Source organism: Ruditapes philippinarum, unplaced genomic scaffold (genome assembly GCF_026571515.1).
Source record: "Ruditapes philippinarum isolate M1 unplaced genomic scaffold, ASM2657151v2 ctg2634_1_1_1_1, whole genome shotgun sequence".
Classification (NCBI taxonomy): domain Eukaryota; kingdom Metazoa; phylum Mollusca; class Bivalvia; order Venerida; family Veneridae; genus Ruditapes; species Ruditapes philippinarum.
Genome location: NW_026866672.1, coordinates 214,550 through 238,296, shown reverse-complemented (window position 1 = coordinate 238,296; position 23,747 = coordinate 214,550). Strand labels below are relative to the sequence as shown.

General features: G+C 34.3%; 3 protein-coding genes across 5 annotated transcripts; 2 read left to right on the top strand and 1 right to left on the bottom strand.

Annotated features, from left to right (window-relative positions):
* The first annotated feature begins 3,642 nt into the window (after window positions 1-3,642).
* On the top strand, window positions 3,643-10,044 carry LOC132733285 (L-sorbose 1-dehydrogenase-like). Of its 2 annotated transcripts, none has more exons than XM_060719903.1 (2): window positions 3,643-3,744; window positions 7,991-10,044. In XM_060719903.1, exon 2 carries the CDS (start codon window positions 7,995-7,997, stop codon window positions 9,792-9,794), a length of 1,800 nt encoding a protein of 599 aa, XP_060575886.1. In that variant the 5' UTR covers window positions 3,643-3,744; window positions 7,991-7,994; the 3' UTR covers window positions 9,795-10,044. The 2 variants fall into 2 exon arrangements, with proteins under 2 accessions (XP_060575886.1, XP_060575885.1); XM_060719902.1 differs by lacking the exon at window positions 3,643-3,744 and adding an exon at window positions 3,767-3,978.
* A 2,020-nt stretch (window positions 10,045-12,064) lies between these two features.
* On the top strand, window positions 12,065-13,713 carry LOC132733281 (uncharacterized). The gene has a single exon (XM_060719893.1). The coding sequence runs from the start codon at window positions 12,115-12,117 to the stop codon at window positions 13,105-13,107; it is 993 nt and encodes a 330-aa protein (XP_060575876.1). The 5' UTR covers window positions 12,065-12,114; the 3' UTR covers window positions 13,108-13,713.
* A 151-nt stretch (window positions 13,714-13,864) lies between these two features.
* On the bottom strand, window positions 13,865-22,319 carry LOC132733280 (transmembrane protein 53-like). 2 transcript variants are annotated; one of them, XR_009626152.1, is made up of 5 exons: window positions 21,951-22,319; window positions 18,289-18,363; window positions 17,726-17,944; window positions 15,733-17,252; window positions 13,865-14,803 (listed from the first exon to the last, which is right to left on the bottom strand). XR_009626152.1 is itself a non-coding variant. In XM_060719891.1 (4 exons), the coding sequence occupies exons 1-4, from the start codon at window positions 21,987-21,989 to the stop codon at window positions 16,566-16,568; spliced, it is 1,020 nt and encodes a 339-aa protein (XP_060575874.1). In that variant the 5' UTR covers window positions 21,990-22,319; the 3' UTR covers window positions 15,517-16,565. The 2 variants fall into 2 exon arrangements, 1 of the variants encoding a protein (XP_060575874.1); XM_060719891.1 differs by lacking the exon at window positions 13,865-14,803 and having other exon boundaries at window positions 15,517-17,252.
* Between the last annotated feature and the right edge of the window lie 1,428 nt (window positions 22,320-23,747).

The following is a 23,747-nucleotide window of genomic DNA, read 5'->3' as shown; positions in this document are numbered from 1 at the left end:
CAATTTTTACATGGAACAAAGTTCAGAGCAGAGGTAATCGGTGACGTTTTTTTTGTTATCAATACAAAAATTAATTAGCAACATCCATATGTAGGTATTTTTAAGGAATTAATACAAAACTAAAAGAACAACACGAACATGGACTTTTTGAAGTTTAAATTTCTTATTGAGTACGCATGTTTATCAGCCTCGAGGAGAATCACAAAGAGATAGCCGGCAACGTGTGATGATCGTACAAGCTGCATTCATGCCATACTCCATAGCTTGTAAATATGCCGTAGTTAGTAACACACAAACTTCCTTTTTAGTTTCAGTTTTTGTTAAACCAAGGCATGTAATATATAGAAATTGTTTCCTTTTAAATCTCTCGACTTGTTACCGTTCAAACTGAAGTTTTTATTATTTGTTTGGGTTAGGGAGGGGTGCTTGTTTATTTGTTTATTTTGCCGACATGCACACACTATAAACATCAAGAGGGTTTTTCTGCTGTACTAGTGAAGAGAGACGTCAGGTACGAGCTGAAACTTGCAACTGGTGACCTTTCTCCAGCTATATGCATAGCTTCCTAGCTCACGTGGAGTTCAAGGTCGGTGATCGACAAGGGATTTGAAACCAGCAGCCACGGAGGTTCTCACATAATTTTACATGTAAATGCTACAACTTAACCTGGATATGCATAAAAACATTGAATGATGATCAAACTTCAATTGTTAAAATTCATATAATTGTTAGAAATGCCTTAGCAAATAACATGTTCCTCCAAATTTTAAACAACATGTCATCTTTATAAATGTCAAAAAATGTAGTATGATAAATACATATTGCTAATTTCTCCCATTTGCTTCCTACATAATTAAATAAAGTTTTTATGCAAATCAAAGTGAAAATGTTGATGAGTATATACATGCAGGTAAATTGTAAAAGTTAATATTTACTTCAGATTTTAACACAGTACTTTTCAATAATGCAATATTCTTTCACATGTATAATGCACGTGACAAAAGGAAATATCTATAGACTTCCGGTAATGTATAATGGGCTTAATGGCCCGGGACAGTCTTTTTATATATTAGGCCGTTTATATGTTTGACAAAAAATGTTTTATTATCAATTATTGGTAAATGACCATATATAATTTGTTCAGCTCAACTTACAAGCAATGTAATTTTAATCGTTTTGATAGATTCTTTACATTTCAAGAAAAAATGCGCTTATGAGTCTATGCATTGCAAATGTAATTGAGAGGACTATATACCACGGGGAGGAATCACGCCGTTCGTTACCCAAACAGACAAGATGGCGGATGCAGCCAAAAAGTAGGTTTTTCCCTTTTTTCTCTGAAAAAAAAAACAACCTTCGTTGTCAAGCCATTCGTTATCATTTCCGGAAAATGCCCCGATTTTAATATTTTCAGCGGTTATTCTAGCCAGAATGGCCATGGATGCTTAGATGCCGACATATTACAACTTTTTAAAGTCAGTGGTTTCAGTTAATATACATATATGTAAACAAAACAGCGAATTTGAGTGAAGAAGCCGTACGTTACCACGATCAAACCGGTTGAAAATTCTCTCGCTTCGAATCTGGTGACGCGCATTTCAGAAGAACTACGGGACGAAACACCATGAAATAAATTTCTGTGTGCCAGGAAAATTGTGTAGAAGCTTGTTATATGTACCTTTACACAAGAACATCATGAATTTCAGAGAAAAAAAGGAAAAACCTACTTTTTGGCTGCATCCGCCATCTTGTTTGTTTGGGTAACGAACGGCGTGATTCCTCCCCGTGATATACTGTAATAATATAAAATAATAATAGTACCATTTATGATGATGAAGATAATGACGATGATGATAATGATGATGATGATGATAATAATGATGATAAATACGTCGAATTAGTTGGTACGTGTTCATGGTTTTAATACGTAAGTATATACATTTCGGCAGAATTTCCAATTTTGTGTGTGTTTGGGTTTATTTACCCTTGCCACCGGAAAGAAACCGTATGGGCGAGCATGAATTTCCATTTGACGAGTACACAAAAATTATATAGGACGAGGCGGTCGCCTAGTCTGACACAGGTTTTGCACTTGTGTAGTCCAATAGAAACAGTATCGCTCTCAAATATGTTTCATGACCTCTATATTCAACACCACCATTTTTGACAGAATTTTGTAAATTCAATAACAAAAAGGTTTGAAATGGATTTTGGGCTCTCAAAAATGAAAATGAGGTTAGATGGTGTCAATATGGATTTGATATGAACCTTTTGGACACTGGAGATGAAAACGAGGCATGGAAACTGGAAATGAAAACGAGGCTAACTTGATTTCAATTGGAACATCACGTGATGCAAATGCCGAAAGTGCATTGGTTTTTTTTATAAGGTGTGAAATAATAAATGTTATCAACGTAAATAATGATTACAACAACAACAACAACAACATAATTTCATAATTAATCAAGTTAAAAACGTTATGCATTTCGGTACAATACATCTTGTCGATAACCATCGCTCTGAGACCTCTGAGAGCATCTTCACCTTGTTCCTCTTTAGCTTTGAACCTGTTTCATGATATTATAGTTGCATTTCACAAAAATTTGAAATTTCCTTTAACATAATGTAGCTTTTCCAGTACCTACCATTATAACTTTCAGTATCATCGCTTTGCTGTTTATAATACAATACAATATATATACATAGAATATACATATAATATATTGCTTATAAGTTTTATAATACATGTACGATACAATAAATATACATAAAATAGTGATATATACACATTATACGAAGAAGACAAAACGTCGAAAGCTACAATAAAGAAAAGCGTTTGATTTTATTGAACTTATTATATATTTTTAAGTTTTATCCAACTGCACCAAATACTTAATAAAATCACGGCATCTTTTTCAACTAGTTGATTATCTGCGCGACCGTAAAATAAACATTCAATTCAAACGGTTTAATGCATTAACATGTTCTACTTTACAAATGTTTCATCACATGTGGACAATGTACAATTATGAAGACACACTTAGAAAAGAAGGTCAGTGTGTCTACCAGTTACAGATATCACCGCCTTGTGAGCATGAATATGTGTCACGCTATATCTAGGCATTCGGCAATTAGGTCGTTCATTCATATCAAGATATGCTGATGCTACTGTGAGATAAGTTTATTTTCGTACGTTCATTACCCAATCGGAACATCTCGGCTATTCTTCTTGATAGCCCGGACTTAAGGTATTAGGACCCTAATGGGCACTATCAGGAACTAAAAAATTGACATCATAAGTCAGATGTTCTAGGAACAGTTTTTGGTGTTAACAAAAAACAGAGTGTGTATATTGACACCCAAAGGAAAATAAAGTCTATTTTCGTAAAATTGTGACCTAAAATATGTTTGACAATCATAATCACCACAGACCAAATCCGAATTAATGTCAACATCTTTCGGTTTAATATAATAATAAGCACTAGTATGTAAAATAATGTACTTTTTTACTTTTATATTTATAAATTTACTAAATTTAGAAGGACTTTTACTTGCTACATTGGAATAAATTGCTCATACATAGCATTAAGTTACTATTTGTTCTTTGCGTAGGTTAGACCCGTTCTGTGTATTCTTACTACTTGTAGTTCTAATCCGAAGTTTGACGGAAAGAGCCGAGTTTATAACCTATATCAATTAAACTTTTGAAGGTGTATATAGGTGATACACGGCTTTGCTACTAAAGTAGGTGGTTGTTATTTATATCTAAATACATTATATATATTATTATTTTCTTATGCATATCTGCACTACAGAATGCATTTTCAAACAAGTAGGGTGTGAAGTGGTTGCACACTTGTTTCTAGCTGGGACTTAAACTATTTTTTTCAGCAAAATCACTGTTGTACAGCGTGTACCTGAAATAGCCCCTCAAAACATCGAAAACGAGTCAAAAGGTGTTCGTCGGGTTCACCCGAGGTAATGTTCCAACTTATTTCTCTATCATAACTTAATCGATTTTTCCGTGAAGCTAAATATGTCTGGTTTTAGAGCAGTTTTTGCTTTTCTCTGTAAATTGAATACTTTTTGTTAAATTGGCAATAAATTGTAGCGTATTTGTTGACATTTGCGAACGATGTTGATATTAATTAGCCACTAAATCGAGCCCAAAATGCATTTTCTGTATCAAAATACGTCTTAAATACAAAATACAGACTTCCCTCTACTTGTATTTGAGTGGTCACCCATCAACTGGAGCTGCTTATAGCAAAATTTGCGAAAAACAGTCTTGCCTTGTGTATTGAGTATAACAAGAAAATTGTTGCATACTTGACACAATATTATATCGTCCTCTAAAGTTTTGTCCAGGTTAATTTGTTTGGTTTTTTTGCAACAAAAATGCTTACAAAATTTACAACAATTAATGTGCTTGAACAAAATACCTTTGTGTATTGTGTTGCTGTTGTTGTTTGTAAACATTGGGTCTTTTTGGAACATGCAAATGAAAACAAACGTATGCAGTATTGACAGAAACCATTTTGTCTTGTTTGAAGATCATCATAACTTACAGATTTAAAGAACTATTATGCTTAAATTTTATACTTGAAAATACTAATATCTGCAAGTTAGGTAAAATAAACCTCTTTTGAGTGTACACAGAGAATATGTTTTCCTTTTTAAACTTAACACTCTATAGGTAAACATATTATGAATACATAGTGTAATTAAAAGTAACTTTTATCTTTAAGAGAGGGCCAAATTAACTTGCCCAGTAATCAGATATACATCTTCTAAAGTATACGAGGGGCTCGTAGTTTGTTTCGGGACGAAGTTAATTAGACGCTAAATAAAAAAATTGTATATCTTTAACAGTTGCAAGCGTTTATTTATTTTGTTTACTTTTTAGCATCTAACCATTCCTTATTTTGGAGTGAATAATATTGCGTTTTATCACGAAACATATCTAATGTACATATATGCATATAATCATATATCATACTACAAAGTTACGCAAGGCCAATTTTCTCATTCAATTTTAACAATTTATGCACAAATGCATTATATATAAGTGATTTTGCACATAAAACCCTAAAAACATTTGTAAATGTTACAGTGTTATTGATATGATTTTACTATTTATATGTTCCGCTACATCAATTTTAACTAGCTTTGAATTTGTAAACTAAAATGATATTTTGTCAGAAACATCTGCCTTGAAGTCAACCAGAAATATAACAAGACCTTTGCCAAATGTTTTATTCATAATTAATGCATGAATGCAGTCATTTGTTACTTTTTTAAATACTATAATACGTACATTGAACTATCCAAGAAAAGCATCAAAATTTTATATAATGTTAATTCATTAGTCACTTTAGTGGCATATTAGTTTTCTGTAAACGTCGGTACCGTGTTTTGTCTAATGTTTTGAATGGCCGGGTCACGTGAATAATTGGGCGTCTGGCGTAATGTCAATTGAACCAATTTATTGTAGAACTAATCATAATGTAAAGAAAAACGATATAAACAGCTCAAATCAATTATTATTTATAACAGTCAATTTAAAGGTGTAATTACTTGTCGTAAGTAATTAACATGTAAGAATGGGCCGTTTTTCGTTGTTGTCCTCGCCAAAACACATGTATAATAATTCCTTGCCGAAAATTTTAGTCATGTCCGGTAGATTCTATATATTCAGTAAGGAATAATTTACAATGCACATTGGAATCATTTAAAAAAAAAACATTCAAAAGTATATTGTACACGTTAACTTTTTAATCATTCATTATCCTTTTTGGGGAAAGTAAAAAATATCTTTGCAGTCCCGTATTGAAGTTTTTTTTGGGGGATTTTCCGGGATTGAAAATGTAACCATGCAGTTTTCGAATTCTCTATCAGATAATTACAATTTGAATCGATTGATAATGCTTATACATTAACATTCTGACTTCAATTTTATTGGGTGTTTATTTTTTCTGAATTAATATCAATCCAGAATTTGAATGACAGTATTTTACGGAAGCGTCCAGGTGCCAATAAAACTGACAGTGGCGGATTCAGGCCCGGGCTTCAGCCCCCCAGCTCGGCCCAAAAATACGTTTAGCAGCTGGGCTGGAATATATTTTTGTCAGTTTCAAACTTTATTGGCTGTAGTGTACTCCCTTATCAAAACATTAATTGCTGTCATCCAGTTGTTAATCTCCTGCCTGGGGGCTTGGCAGAGATCTTTATCTATCAACATGCTTGGCTGACTTCAAATTTAAACTGCATAATTGATTGAAAGGTCTAATGAAATTACTGTCACAAATAGTGGCAAATAGATGTGTTACATTGTGCACCATATTTTACTATCTTTGTTTTTTTCCATTTTCTTTGCAAAAGGCCTATAATTAAGAAATTGAAAATTATTTTTTTGTAAATTAAAATGATGGCGAGTTCTATAAAAGTTATATTACATGAATCGCGTTTTTAATAACAGGTTTTTCAACGTTTATTAAGATGAAATGATTGGTCATTTGCTTTTAATAACTTTTTATGGCAGTTATATTTTTCTTAAACGAAATTTTAATTGTACTGACCTCTTTAGTATCTAAAATGGATTCATTGATGGAAAAAATTCTTATTGAATATTAGTTTTTGAAATTAATTTTTTTGTACAATAGAAAGGCAATATTTTAATATCACTTTACTTTGGAACATCACCTATTATTCATATGAGTAAATTGATCAACAGTTGCGCATACATTTGGTAAGGGTGCTGTTATTTTGTAAATGCTTAATGCTGAAATACCAGTGAAGTTCTATTTAAAAGGGTACCCTGCAAACACTAACCTATACAAAATACAATGTGATGTTCCAATCCGGAAGGTACCATAAACAGCACTAGAAAGTCAAGGAAAAAACACAATGTTCAATCTAAAAAAAAAGCCTAATTAGGAGTTTATAACTCCTACGTAGGACTTTATAACTCCTACGTAGGACTTTATAACTCAAAATCTTTGAGTAGGAGATAAAAAAAGCCCAATAATAAGGAGTTCATAAATCCTACGTAGTGCTTTTTAAGTCCTATGTAGGAATTTGTAAGTCCTTCGTAGGAGAACACTTATAAAGCTCTGCGTAGGAGTTTCAAACTTCTGATTAGGCTTTTTTTTATCTCCTATGTAGGAGTAACAAAGTCACACGTAGCACTTATAAACTCCTAATCAGACTTTTTTTATAGCCTACGAAAGAGATACAAAGAAAGTCCTATAACGTCCTACGTAGGAGTTGTAAACTCCTAATTAGGGTTGTTTTTTTATCTCCTACGTACGAAGGAGTTATAACTTTTATAGAACATGTTAAATTGGCATAGTATTTGTACTTTTGTTTTACAATGAAAAGAGGCGGAGCAATTGCGCAGCAACATAAATGCTCAACGAAATTATTCCGGTCAATATGCGCTGACGCATTGCACTCTTAGAAGGAATTAAACATACATATGTGAAAGATAAAGTTTCACCAATGTTGACCATGGTTAGTTCCAAAACTTACTTTTACAAAAAGCATCCAATCGCGTGCCCAACTATTTTTAGTGATCAGGATAAAATCTTTGTCATGTACATAGAAAAGAGAAGAACGATATACATATAAACTTTGGGTCTTAACTAGAGTTTGATTTCTTCAACGTCGTTTTGTATGATCTATCAATCTTTACTTGATGAAGAATCCCTAATGAGGAGTTAAATGTCTTAGTAGTAGTAGTAGTTACATAGTTACGAAGGTGGTGGTGGTGGTGGTAGTGGTGGTGGTAGTAGTGGTGATGGTGGTAGTAGTAGTGGTAGTAGTGGTTGAGGTAGTGGTAGTGGTAGTTCACTAGAAAATACTATCTTAGCATTAGTAGTAGTAGTGGTAGTGGTGTTGTTGTTGGTGGTGGTAGTGGTAGTGCACTAGTAAACACTCCTGTTGGAGGGTTGTCTACAACTTTAAAATTAATTTATTCATTTCCTTGCAGGATAATGGCGGTGTCAGCTCAGGTTGGTATTGGCTTGACGTGTGTACTGCTTGCATTTGTGTATCAGTGGCTCCCTAGCACTGACTATTCTTCAATTGTCACAGATGAAATATCTGACGAATATGACTACATCGTTATCGGTGGTGGATCGGCAGGTTCCGTAGTCTCGTCGAGGCTATCCGAAGATAGTGACACTTCCGTTTTGTTATTAGAGGCAGGGGCACATTTTATTGATAGTCCACTGACGCACACACCACTTACCTGGGTACCTCTTCAGCATTCCGAATATGACTGGGAATATTATACGGAAAAACAGACACAATGCTTTCAAGGAATGCAAAACAACAAAGGGTACTGGCCGCGTGGCCGTGTACTCGGAGGTTCGGGAATTCTAAATGGAATGCAGTATACACGTGGAAGCAAGTTTGATTATGACGAATGGGCAGCTGACGGATGTGATGGATGGAGCTATGAAGACGTTCTTCCTTATTTTCTGAAATCAGAAGATGTCCAGATTGAAAAATTAAAATCTTCGAAATATCACAGTAGTGGAGGACCGCTTGCTGTTTCTTACAGTGCACCTACAGAACTAACTAATCTGTTCATGAAAGTTGGAGAAGAACTTGGCTATCCGATAACGGATTACAATGGCGAAGATCAAGAAGGATTCAGTGTCATTCAAAGTAATGTGCGGGATGGAGTTCGTAGCAGTACAAGTCTTGAATATCTTGCAAAAATTGGCAAGAGAAATAATCTTGACATTGCTATCAAGGCTTTGGTTGCTAAGATTGACATTAAAAATGATAAAGCGGTTGGCGTTTTCTATATAAAAGACAATAAGAAGTATTATGTGAAGGCAAAGAAAGAAGTCATCTTATCGGCAGGTGCTATAAATTCACCGCAACTACTAATGTTATCAGGAATTGGCCCAAAGGAGCACCTTCGTGAAATGGGGATACCTGTAATAAAAGACCTACCTGTTGGGAAATATTTAAAAGATCACCAACTTGTAACCTTTCTTTCTCCTATCAACAAACCATACGGTCTTACAAAGAAACAAATGATTAGCCGATGGTCGCAATTTCAGTATGATTGGTTCAAAAGTGGACCATTGGCGAGCACTGGTCTCGACGGATCTGCATTCTTGCATTTGAACAAATCCGATCGCGGAAAAACATATCCCGATATTCAAGTCATATTTTTCAGTTTCCTTTTTACCGATAATCTCGCAAGCCTTAAAGACGAAATAGCCGATGAGTATATTCAAAAAGACGAGTCTCTTCATGGTTTAAGCACGACAGTGTGTTTAACTCATCCACATAGTACTGGAAACCTTAAGTTACGCAGTACTGATCCATTCGATCCTCCTTTGATAGATCCACAATATTTCACAGATAAAAGAGATGTAGAAACAATGATTGGAGGCATTCGATTATGGGAACAATTTACAGAGACAAATACATTTAAAGAACTTGGTGTTGACATTAATAAAGCGAAATACACGTTCTGTTCGGAGTTTGAATTTCGGTCAGATGAGTACTGGGAGTGTTTTATCCGCCATATTTCGTCTACGGAATATCATCATGCCTGCACTTGTAGAATGGGTGGGGAAAATGATCCTTTAGCGGTAGTTGATACACAGTTACGTGTAAAAGGCATTAAAGGACTTAGGGTAGTAGATGCATCTGTTCTACATAACGTAACATCTGGTAATACCAATGCTCCTACAATAATGGTCGCAGAAAAGGGAGCAGATATTATACGAGGGAAAGACACTGTTGAAAAATACCGAAAACAATTATAAATTTAAACATCCTTGTTGAAGAACTCAAATATGTTAATATGCTTATTGTGTATGTCGCTGAATTATTGTAACCGCCGGGTTTGGCATAGGCGGGATTATGTTGACATGATTTTCATCTATGTCATGATTTTTACATGCAGTGTATCGGGTATAAAGAAAGTTGTTATTTTGTTTTGTTCAGATCAGTTTAAGTTGAGAAAAGTAATAGGAATTATTAAGTAAAAATTAAATAAATAAAAGTTTAAAGAAGGAATAAGAGTTGTATTAATTACTAGAAAATATTGCTACTATTCTGTTCTTGCCAATTAGGGATGTGTGTTATAGGCACTTTATGCCTAAGAAACAAATTACACTTTTCCTTCTTTAGAAAGGGCAGGCATAAATTTCAGAACGTTTTAATAATGACTTTAAAGCAGTTTAGGTGCCAAAACACTAACAAAAAAACGCTGAATTTAACATGATTTATCGAACTCTGTAACACTAGCAAAATATAAACAAGGCTATATTTTGACTTCCATACAAAATACTTAACTATATCTGTTCTAATAACCAAAAAGTAAAAGAAACTTAATATGAGCAGAGTCATGACAAAACCAACATAATGGGTTTGCGACCAGCATGGATCCAGACCAGCCTGCGCATCCTCGCAGTCTGATCAGGATCCATGCTGTTCGCTTACAAACCCTATTACAAGTATAGAAGCATGGATCATGGAGGCGCAGGCTGGTCTAAATTCATGCTGGTCGCAAACCCACTATATTGGTTTTGTCATGACGCGGCTCATATGGTTTAGGCAATTGGCCAACGGGTAACTTTTTGGAACCTGTCGCAGGACACCAAAAATAACAAACAAAACTTTTGAGAAGTAAAACTGGGGTATAATGTGTCTTTAAGATTAATATTAACTGCTATGCTGCAATGCATGTAGGTTTTCTCTCATACTTTTACATAATATCTATATATCAACGGAACTGAACTACTAATGCACTGGGTAGACAGCAAAATATCACATTTGAGCCATGTCACGACAAAACCAACATAGTGCATTTGCGACCAGCATGGATCCAGACCAGCCTGGCATCCGCGCAGTCTGATCAGGATCCATGCTGTTCGCTTACCAACTCAATTACAAGTAGAGAAACTGATAGCGAACAGCATGGATCCTGATCAGACTGCGCGGATGCGCAGGCTGGTCTGGATCCATGCTGGTCGCAAACCCATTATGTTGGTTTTATCGTGACGCGGCTCATTTATAGAACCGCAGCGACAGTAATTACAAAGTCAACATCAGCAGCAGCAGAAACAACAACGACGACGACAACAGCAGCAACAACAACAACAACATATTCTGTAATAGAAAATAGAAAAATATCACATGTATTAGATCTTTTTTTAAGAAAAAAAGCCTATTGAAATATACATTCACACTGAATTGATCATTCGCACGTACATACTTAAAAGTTGTAATAGTAAATTGGTTTAAATACATATCCATACAAACGCTGGAATAAATTTCAATTCAACGTCATTGAAAACGCACTCAGTATCTCTCTGTTCGGAGTTATGATATGAATAAATTATTTACATCCCTTTTCAAATGTTATTGATTCTGATTGATATGCTTTTTAACATGTATCAGAAAAATGACATTATTTATTCCAAAGCTCAATAAATTATAACTGCTAATTCATTGAGGCATGAAATCCACACAAAGTCACTCGTACGAAAAGGTCTAATTATATTTTCTATAACTATGAGCAATAAAATGATATTAACTACTGTTAGATATATATGTACTTATATACAGTGTTGCTTCTGAAGAAGAGAAAATACACGATATAGGGACATCTTGGAGCTTTTATATGTAACAAACAGGTTCGAAGGTAAGTTATTTCATTCTCTTTTTAATGTTTATTTCCTACATTGCAAATGCAGCAATTGCTATTAATTATGCAGAGTACTATATACGTTCGGATTGGATTTAACTCACACTGTTAATGTTGTTAATCTAACTCAGTTTTTGGAATTTGAAAAAAATAAATGCTACATGAAGTTTTTTTTTTGTTGAAAAGTTTACTTAATTTCCATTGTAATATTTCCATTGTCCAGGTCGACTGCAATAAAATCCTTTCATAAGGTCTAATTATGCACAGTGTTAAGAAAATTTTATACGGCACATTGTAATGCATTATAAAAATCATTTAATCTTGGACCAAATATAAAGGCATGACACCTTGCTGTGATTTATTCTGTTATATCATTGTGCAGGTTTTTGATTTACTTTTTCAGCTTTTTGTCTCCATATCTTCCGTACCAAGACATGGCGTTCCCGCCACTTCAACCTTTACCTGAAATAAATGTCTGGGATAAAAAGAAAGACAAGACAGCTTATCTACATAAGCCGCCAACCATACAACCAAACTACGGACAAAAAGGCAAACGTAGTCTACTACCAAAAACCAACATTTCCAGAGTCCTCTTGTACGAGAACACAATGCAAGACAATGTCTTGGATGTTCAAGTGAAATATCTCACCAAGCAAAAACGAAACTTCCGCTTTACACACCGTAAACTTAGATATGCTTTCATAGATACATTAAATCATCGCCGGAAGTGGCATGAAGTATGGGATGCTAGTTATCAGCGAATGAAAGATGCGTTTATTGCCAAGTACGGGACACGGTATATGCCGGTTCCAACACCGGAACCGGAAATAGATCCATTTACCATTTATGCAAGATTAGCACCACCAATAAATGTTCTATGCTTCTATCTAGACTCTCAGCAAGGACTCAACCAATTAAAGAAAGAGAAACAAAAAGAAACTCACAAATCACTCATGGCCCCGCATAAAACAAGCGAATCTGAGTATCTGCAAGATCACGAACGCTTGGTAAACAACCGAGATTATGAGCCGATGCTATACACGCGCTCAACTGAGGACCCGAGATTCAGACGACTCGAAGAATGTTTGGCTCCTCCTACTTTCAATACAGACGGATACAGCCAACTTAGTCCAGGTTTTTGTAAGGCTGATGCGAAGGTTAAGAAATGGGCTGTAAGGCATCGAGGTATAGTTCTGCCGAAGTTTTATACCCGACACCTAGTAGCATCCAGAGAGTCCACGAAGATACCAAGCGGTAGAGTTTCTGTTGAAAAAGATACAACATTCCCGATCATTGATGACGATCGTTCAAGCCTGTCGGAACTATCAACTAAAGAATTAACAAATGAAAATACAAAAGAACAGATAACTAAGTATACTGACGAACAGGTTATAGAACATACTAAAGAACAAACACAAGAACAATAAAAAGAGTAAAACAAAGATATTAATAACTGAAATAATGCTGCATTGTGTCTAATTTACTATTTAATGTGTTTCTTACGATGTGTGTTTTGACACAATGGCATAACATCAATGGAATATTATAACGGGTATAGAAATGATGCAATAACGAACATACGAATATATTTAAGGATAGAAAAAACAACACATGAATGAATACGGATTAATTGTTTTTACTATCAACGTTTCGACTTACGCCTTCATCAGGATAAATATTTTTCCTTTGCCATAACGAATAGGAATAAATTGCCATAACGAACAGTGAAATGACGGAAGTCAAATATATGTTGCGTTCTTGTAGATATACTAAATTCTGTGATGAAATGTTTGTTTTGATATTATAAAAACCTCATATATTGTAATTTCCTATCGGGGATCTTTTATCGTAAATGTAAGAAGATAAACGAATAGCTGTTCAAAGTACATGTATGAATTGGCAGTTTTGTTTTGAAACGATATGGAATTACTCCCGACAGCTATGTCTCGTATAGCCTAGCATCAAACCTATTTATCCTATAGCTAAGATTCTCTGAAATGATGTTTAGTCAGATACAATAAATAATAAATATAGCTAGTGTATCTTGTTACAACTGCGTCTGGTAGGATGTAATTTCAACCGTTATGAAAACAAAATAAAACAGCTATTCAAAATAGATCGATAGGTATAAATTCAAACAGATTTATTGACAATATTAAGTTTTGATGCTGTCGATTTACTAGTATCGGTATGGGACCGACACATTGGAAATAAATGTGTCCATACTCTGTTCGTCACATGAATAGTCGGAGAAGGAGGACTTGTATATTTAATGTATGTAGGTTATTTAGATTAACGTCACGTGCATCTTTCATCCGATTGTATTCTAGTATGTATATATGTTTTCCTTATTATATGCTGAGTAAAAAAGAAACTTCCGCAGCGTTTAAATGTAGATATCGCGTAAATATGCCTGGCATCGTTTGTGCATACTATCGACAAGTGTGAGTTGACTTCTGTTTGGGAATGTTCTCGCACTCCTAGATTAAGTATTGTATTAGTTCTTTGATGTTCGACGGTGGAATTAACACATTGGTCCAAATTATCCCACATCGATGAGATTCATGTCTGACCAGGAAGGGCAATCATTATTGAATGCAATATTATTCGTGCAGTATAAATTCACAGAATCTTTCGCTATATGGCTTGTGGCATTAGCATGTTGAAACATAATAATACTGGTATTATTTTGAAACAGTGGGATGACGTGCTTCAAGCTGACCAGGCGTTGTGACGCACGAATTTACGCGGTAAATTTTCCATATGCCCTGTTACTTTGAAACAATGACTATGGTTTCGAATACTAGTAGTTATGCTAGAACTGCCAACAACCAGTCGTCATACAAAGCATATTAAGCATTCAAAGGCACGTTCACGTAACTTTGGAGCAATTCTATGCATTTCACAAAGAAAAAAACTTCATAAAACCGTCTTTTTTCCACATCTTTTACTTCTTGACAACAAAATCTATTTAAATAAGAGTGAAATATACCGTTTTGTACTTACGTTTAGTGGGTTCTTTTGTTGTGTAATGCGTGAAATCGGTTATAATTGGTTTTACATGACTAAAATCGTTAGACCGAACATTTGTAGGTCATTGGACATGTAGATTTCTTTTCATTACTGTAACATAAAATACATTGTAGATAAATCAGAAGTTTCTTTTCTTTTTATATAGTACAATTACATATTTTATCTGCCTTTCTGAGACAGCGATAAGCATTAAAAACCAATGTTTTAATACTTTGAGCGCAGGCGGCGATAAAGAAACTATGCACAACTTGTACACCAAGGACAGTCTGCATATCAATAAATATCAGTTCTTCTACAGAAATATGCATATGTACATTCATTGATTATAGTAAATTATGTTCAACTGCTAGCTGGTATAACAAACTCAATATCGTGCGCGGTCTCTCATACAATCTTTGGGGCGTCCGTGGCCGAGTGGTTAAGGTCGCTGACTTCAAACCACTTGCTCCTCGCCGCTGTGGGTTCGAATGCCGACAGGGACTTTGGATTCTTTCATGTGAAGAAGCTATCCAGCTAGCTTATGAAACGTCGGCAGTTCTACTCAGGTGCCCGTTCGTGCCTGAAAATAATGCACGGAAGGGCACCTAAGGTCTTCCTCCACCAGTAAAGCTGGAACGTGGCTAAATGACCTATACTGTGTCGGTGTGTCACACAATGCTTGGAAGTTATTGGAAGCAACAGATTAAACATCCATAATTTCTTGATCCGCTGCTGAATCAATTTTTACATGTAATTTCATTTACATGCTACATTTCATTTTTAATTTTTTTTTTCACGACGTACATATACATATAAACAAACTCGTAACTTGTTGTACAAAATTTAATGCATACATAGAATATTACGATGTAAATATATACAAATATATTCTAAACGCAAATTTAAATTTTGTTTAGACTTTGTTGAACAATCGCATAAAAGGAAAAGAAAATGCTTTTTTCAAAAGTTAGAAAGACGTATATATTAGTAATAAAACGTCATGTGCAATAACAAAATAACGAATAATCGTCATCACATACCGGCACTCGTAGATTTTGACTCATAGGTATGTAACATCCGTGTTTATTTTCTTGTTTAAATCTTCTGTGCAGTATCATGCGTGCCAGGTATACCATTTATATTGTGGCGAGGATTCTTAGAACCGATCCTAGCTTCGCTGGCAGAGGATCGCGATGTGACCGACAGGAGGCACCTTTATTATGTTCGGCCAAAACGTCCTTAAAATGAAAATAGCTGCAAGAAAATATATAAAGACTACTCTTTACAGTTGGCAGTTTTTGTGCCTGGAAAGCTTAATACTTTTTTGCTTCGTATGGTTTTAAGCAACATGATAATTTTCAAGCTTTACTGGTGGAAGCAACATTGTGATTTTCGAGCTATTTTAAAACTTTACTGGTGGAAGGAACATGGCGATTTTCCAGCTTTTTTGGTGAATGCAACATGGCGATTTTCCCGTAGCAGCGTTACTGGTGCAAAATGGTGATTTTCCAGCCATTTTCCAGCTTTACTGGTGTAAGCAAAATGGCGATTTTCCTTTATTTCATTATATGATAAATCTATGGAAACGAGCGGTTTTTATGAGTAAATAACAATGACAACTTATTTGCTTATATACAAAAGCAGAATGTCCTGTTGGTATTAATATAAATTAACTGCACCATACGATTATTTTGAACGGTACCAACTATCACATTTCGATCACTTCATGTGTAATATCTCTTTGGTAATTAATACATATAGTTAAATAGTTTCATGGTATCTCCGAACCAAAATACTAATAGTTGCATATAAAAAACTAACATATCAATATCAGTTTATCTTTGAAAAGTTTATCAACTTTGTGGTTGGTTTCTTAGTTCAGACATGAAGTGCTCATAATCTTTCCACTGGCAATGACGTCTATATAATCTTTGGTATTTTCAACTTCCATCTCGATATTTCGAGTATCCTTCACCCCAGTATGTCTAATAAAATCTACAATTGTCTGTGTGTATTCTTTATTATGTTTCTTGAACGTGCTCACGTGCGGTGCATCGTCCCAGAACCTCGAAGTTGCGTACAGCCCGGCGTTACGCCACGTAGCCGCCAGTTCCTCGTAGTGTTCAGGGTTGCAGACCGGATCGCTGATAGAATATAGAAAAATACTAGGCAGGCGAAACTTATTATCATGAAAGGCCTGAGATGCCTTTACATAATCAGCCGTTACCGACGGAAACTTTGACAAGTACCATTCTAAAGTGACGTCAATCTTGTTTCCAATTGACTTATTATGAGTTACCGCCCTTGCCACGCCACCAGGAATTCCGTAAAAGTCAATAACGCTGTCAAAGATTTGCCCACGTAAACGTCGACCAAATTTTTCATATTTGTCAGGATTGTTTTCTAAAGTGGTCAACACTTCCCCATACATATACCCGCCGACGGACAAAGAGTGTACAAGAAGTTGCTGTTCTTTTCTCTCCTTTTGGTTGCAAAGGCCAATGACTTCTCGCATCAGTGACTGCACACGCTTCGGTCTTAGCAACTGTAGAAGGAATACCTGGGATAAAAAAGAAATGCCCTGTTAAAAGATAGATCAAAATAACCTATTCGTTCGGTGTATTCATACTAGTGTGTACGAAGTTTGATAGAAATAGTCGAGAAAGTACGTCTGTAGATAATCGGTAATAATCGGTGACTAAAGGACAGGAAAGAGGGGTGAAATTGTATTCTTTGTTTTCACCTTTAATTAAGTGGTTTTTCTTGGTTGAGAGTTGTTCGATTTTAATTGGTATTTCTTGGGCATTTTAAACAGGTAGACTTTTATAAACAAAAACACTGAGCTTAATTTTAAATAAAATACATTAATTTGAATAAAAACAAAGAAAACGTTCGTAGTTTTAGTGTAATACAAAAATGTTTTTCTCAATGTTTATAGCAGGTGGTTGTATTTTTCTTTTGAATGAAAAAAAAGCATTTGTTTGACGTTGCATTTGTTTCAAGATGAAAGATTTGTAAATTAAGTTATTTTACCTGTACTGATATTACATCAAAGCCTTCTTGATTATACATATCCACAAACTTTTTAAGATGTTTTGGTTTGGCAAACAGCCAACCAAACAGCAACACTAGTGGGCGAGGATTGGGCGCTACATCTTTATGCTGAAATATTCTCACATTTTTATTCACGTCTGTAGCTTTTATGTACCAAAGAGAACTCAAACATCGAGCCCATGGGAAACTCTGATTGCCCTGCAAAAGAGAAAAAAAAAGGATTAAATTATATCGTCTTAAAACATGGTCAAGCATTTACATTATCTTTCGCCTTATATACATTTAACATGTTTTATTCTTCGCTAAATTTCGATGTGTTTACACTAATTTTACACTGGCATTTTCTTTCTAATCAAAATATCTCATACTTATATATTTCATTTCTTTCTTTAACATACATTATTGTAGTTTATCTTTCCGCACTGGGTTCAAATCCCGACAAGGACTTTAGATTTTTTCACGTGAGAAGCTATCCAGCTAGCAAACAGCAACACTAGTGGGCGAGGGTTGGGCGCTGCATCTTTATGCTGAAATATTCTCACATTTTTATTCACGTCTGTAGCTTTAATGTACGAAAGAGAACTCAAACATCGAGCCCATGGGAAACTCGGGTTGCCCTGCAATAGAGAAAGAAAAAGAAGATTAAATTCTATAGTCTAAAGATATGGTCAAGCATTTACATTATCTTTCCCCTTTTTTACATTTATCATGTCTTATTTTTTGCCAAACTTCGATGTGTTTACACTAATTTTGCACTGACATTTTTTTTTACTCTAAAGCGTTCCTAAACAAAATATCTCATACTTATATATTTCATTTATTTCTTTAACATGCATTATTGTAGTTTATCTTTCCGCACTGGGTTCAAATCCCGCCAAGGACTTTAGATTCTTTCACGTGAGAAGCTATCCAGCTAGCTTACAACAGGTTGGTGTTCTACTCAGGTGCCCTCTTGTACATAAAATTATGCACGGAGGGGCACCAGAGGTCTTCCGATCTTATCAGGTTTGGTTTGAGTTAAGATCCAATGAAAGTAAAATAAAAGCATTTTCTTTTGTTCTTAAACGTCTGTGTAATCCCTATAATGAGAAACAAAATATGCAAATACTTGTGTCTAAACAACAAAATCAAATCCCAAATGGATTTAAATAGGTAAATGGGTATTCATATTCATGAATGAAGATAAAATATTACTAGTATACTTCATCAATATGAATTAATTTTGTGTTTTGAATTTCCAAATATTTTCAAGCTACAAATATTGATTACGATTATCATGACTAAATGTGACTGTAAGTCTGCATTCGATACATTTAAAGGTGTTCAAACTTTCACTAGGAAATATGTCAGCACAAACATTACTAATTTTGGAATCTTACACTGATTATCGAAATGTGTGCTTTGGTTAATAAAGATAATATTTTTAAGTACATACGAGGGTTGAACATCCCTATAAACTACATTATAATACTACATAATCTACACTGCATTAATTATAAGTGTATAATTATGTTTATTGTAAAATATCTCAAAAATGAATATAATATAATAATGACTTGACAAAAGGGTAAAAATGTTGAGAAAATAGTAAGAAAATTACAGGCATATCGATTCTTTTAAAAGAAATTCCATAATTATTTAACAAACATTTTTTTTAAATTTACGTTAAATTTCAGGAAAATACATTCCGACCTGAAATTTGTATAACTTTTTAGTCAAACGGGCCGTGGGTTCAAATAGGATGAACAAGAGAAAAAAATCGTGTCATAGCAATACATATGAGCCGCGTCATGACAAAACCAACATAATGGGTTTGCGGCCAGCATTGATCCAGACCAGCCTGCGCATCTGCTCAGTCTGATCAGGATCCATGCTGTTCGCTTTCAATTTCTCTACTTGTAATAGAGTTGGTAAGCGAGCAGCATGGATCCTGATCAGACTGCGCGGATGCGCAGGCTGGTCTGGATCCATGCTGGTCGCAAACGCGCTATGTTGGTTTTGTCGTGACGCGGCTCAATTATAGATATCTATACTGTAAATCTATCTAGAAAAGTACAAAATGTAATTAAAGAACATCGCTGTGGTAAACATTTGTGTTTTTATACCAAAAACCAATTTTATATATACTTTTACACAGACAATACCAGCTAAGTATTTTTTACTATAAATTACAACATTAAAGATGTGATACGTTATTGGCGGCCGCGCCGAAGCGCGGCGCCCCTTTATGGAACGAAATCAGATTTTGTGAAAGGGCGACAGCAACTTCTCGAGCCTTTAAGTCGGTCATGATAAAAGCCGATCATTCCGATCGGTATGAGGGTGCTTGATTATTAATTAAATGTCGCGATATGTTACAATGAATAGCGAACTGGAGGATTTCGCAATGCAAACATTTTCAAATGCAATAACCTTTTCATTTTCACATGCAATAACCTTTTCCGTCTCTTCGGTTTTTTATTTATCATTTTGTAGTACACAGTGGGTTATCATGGTATGTTAAAATAGAATGATGAGTTGATGACCTAAATATTCCGAAAATCTATTTATAGAGGGATGTACTCCTATCGGTAATTCCGGTCTCTCCCGGTCTATTTTGACCGTGATACTAGTGACCGGCGAAAAGTATCACACGTTTATTGTCCAATCTCTCCCGGTTTTTGGAGTAGATGTTTGATATCGTTACAGAACAGAACAAATATTTTACAGATAAATAAGCTTTTTTTCCAAAATGAATGTTTGTCACTTAGTTTGGTTACAATAATTAATAAACATAGATCAACTCTCAAATATATTGATTATTATTATACATAAACATACAATTCGAAAAAAACAACAACAACAACAACAATAGCATGTTTCATTTTATCTATACGAGATATAAACTATAAATATGTACAATAATTGTGAAAAAAGGTATATTTTTATGGTTTTAATATGACTCTATTAACTTTGAAACATTTTATTTTATTTGTTATTCGTGTTTAGTAAAGATGCCGGTGAATTATTCAAAGTAACAAATTAGATTTTATTAATTATTTGATTTTGAATGATAATTTAAAAAAATGATAAAGAAAAATACAAATGTACATGTACATGGTTTAAGAATAAATAATATTATTTATTGAAAGATTAACCATAATTTACTGGCTTTTTCCAGTAAAGTTTTGACTTATAATCGTCGGTCAATATGACATTTGAATTCTTAAAATTTATTTTACAATTTTAATAAAAAAAGAATAGTAAACGTAAAAAACTCAGTATTAAAATAGCACATAAAAACACAAAAAGAGAGAGGAAAACAATATTCATAAAATCTGTATTAATATTTTTGTTATTAAAATAGATATTACAATTATTGTATAATAAACAATAATGCTCAACATGACATGGTAATATAACCAGTGTCATATTTTTACTAAGTGTGAACAGATACCTTAAGAGGGGGTCTTCGCTAATAGCGAATACATAATAAGGGACAATTCCACAAGTGTGGTGTTGATCATGCGTTACACATGGGTATGGATGATAAATGAGTGTATACATGTATATCCGTTGCCAATCAAAGTTCATAATGAACAATGTCTTCCGTCCGTTCATTTTGGTAAAAACCAATTAACCATTGAAAAGTTTATAAGAATATCTTGACATCATATGTCTACTAGTTCATCTTCACTTTCATATTTCTTGCTTGGACGCCCTTTGATGCTTTGCATCAATGCTTTTCTTGTATATATGTTTAAATAGAGCGGAAAATGCTTAACCTTTATCTATGTGTCATGCTTTCCTCGAACGCGCTGAAATCATATATAGGACAAGGCCATCCTGCATAACCAGGATGTCTGACCAGGCTCTATACTTTAAACTGGTTTAATTTATTTTAAAGCTGGAAAAGTCCATTTGCGGAATATAGCATGTAATGAAATAAATCGATGCGAGAATACAATCATGTCGTCTGCTGTAAACTACAATCAGTGTACACTACATGTATATACCTCATATAATAAATGACTGACTACATATTTAAACAGTTATGAGGCTTGTTCGACAAAAAATAAAATTGTGCAAAGATAAAATGTGTGTTTATCACCCAAGCGGCTAATAGATTATTTATTTTGTATCCGGTTATCTTAAGTCATAAAACTTGATATATTATTGTGTGCAAAACGTCATAATTATATCAATGCAGTTTAAACAAACTAACCTGTTGGCATCGCAGCAACATTGTAAATGTCCCAAACATGCTTATATACTCGATTAAACGTCACTTTTTAATAATTCCACTTGACGTCCAGGCTCCTTTACGATCAATAAATGTCGTCTTGTAAAATAAACGATCAGTGTTCGCCATATACCCGCCTGTTGAACTGTAACCTTTTAAATTATTGATACATTCTTTGCAAATTTTGCTATAATATACACCATAAAATCTAGGCGGTCATCGTCACATAAACTTCCGATTTTCTACACTTGTTTTATATATTATTAGGAAAGTGATCTCTCTCATTAATTGTACAATTTAAACACTTAATGCACTTAAAGTGACTGTTCATCTTAAGAGAGAAAATAACCAGTATGTAATTTGGTATTTATCTTATATGTATCTATTGGTTACTGGTCCGCAAGCGCAATAAATCAACATTGTCTATCAAACATAAAATATTTATTATATTTTTACGACAAAGTTTATCTTAATAAAATACCTCTATAATGAACAGTATGGAAGTATGTTTACTTTCTCTTAAATTAAAAAATAAAACAAAAAAAACATGAAATCGTAAATACATGTACACATGTATTAATCATGTTTAAATAGTATATCATAGAGAAAAATAATGTGCAAGTGTAAAATATTCATGTATGATCTTTTAGCTTAAAAGTTACACAAGTAATGTAGGTCAACCCGCGATTATTTACGCTGATCAGTGCACGAGGTGCACGGGTAGTTTGTGCCTGGCTAAATCACTAGAATACGGACATCCGGGTCGTTCATCTCCATGTAGAACTCAGAACCTAGCATTTACGGTACGTAATCGATCGCTTAATCGAGTCAGGCGTCTACGACATCCAGTCGTCTAGCATGTTTCGTTTTGTGTGATTCTTCACATGCACTTGTTGGAATATTGAATTAATTGAGCTTTTTGCTTGTGGTAACCAATATAAGTTACCCCCACTGTAAACTGTCAGTTCAATCGTTTGTGTGAAAATGCCTCTTCACATTTCCACTGTTTTACTGAGCAAAATAAGTTACACAGGACTCACATATTAAGGCGCATATCTTGGTCAAAATGCATCTGTATGACTGAGCGGTAGTCCTATAACATAAGACGTTTCCGTTAGTACTACGTGTTATGTTATAGGACTAGACTGAGAGGTAGTATACAGGATATGCCATAATTTCTCCCAATTCCTACCCCCACCTCCCCTCCCTTTCATCATTTTCTGACTCTTTTCCAATGTCCCATTCCTTCATTTTACTTGGAAATTATGTAGGTCTGGGTATATAGAAAACTAAGTCCCTGATATTGTAATCAGAAAAACACAACTAAGTAACATTTTCTTTCCAAATTTATAGTTGAATTAATATAGATATAAATGATAGTTATACAAAATAAATAAATGTGCATATAAAATAATGTAAAATATGCTAGACACATGTACAATAACCATTCTGATATGAAATGTTCATAACTTCCACCAGGCATGATAACAAACATGAGAGTCATGGTGGGCCTGTATCGCTCACCAAGATGACTTTATAATTTATATAAGTATAATAAAGGTGTCAGTGATTCTGTAGTATTAGTGCTTAAACATAAATATTTGAATAAAACAGTATTCTATTCAGCACATTTGAAAATAAGCACCTATAAAACATCCCAAGACTGAGCCTCCCAGAAGGAAATGTTGTGTAGACAGACAGATGAACGGTCTCCTTACAAAAGTAGCTACATTGCAGTTTATATGGCGAATTGTTAAGCTTAACTGGTGGAGGACATCC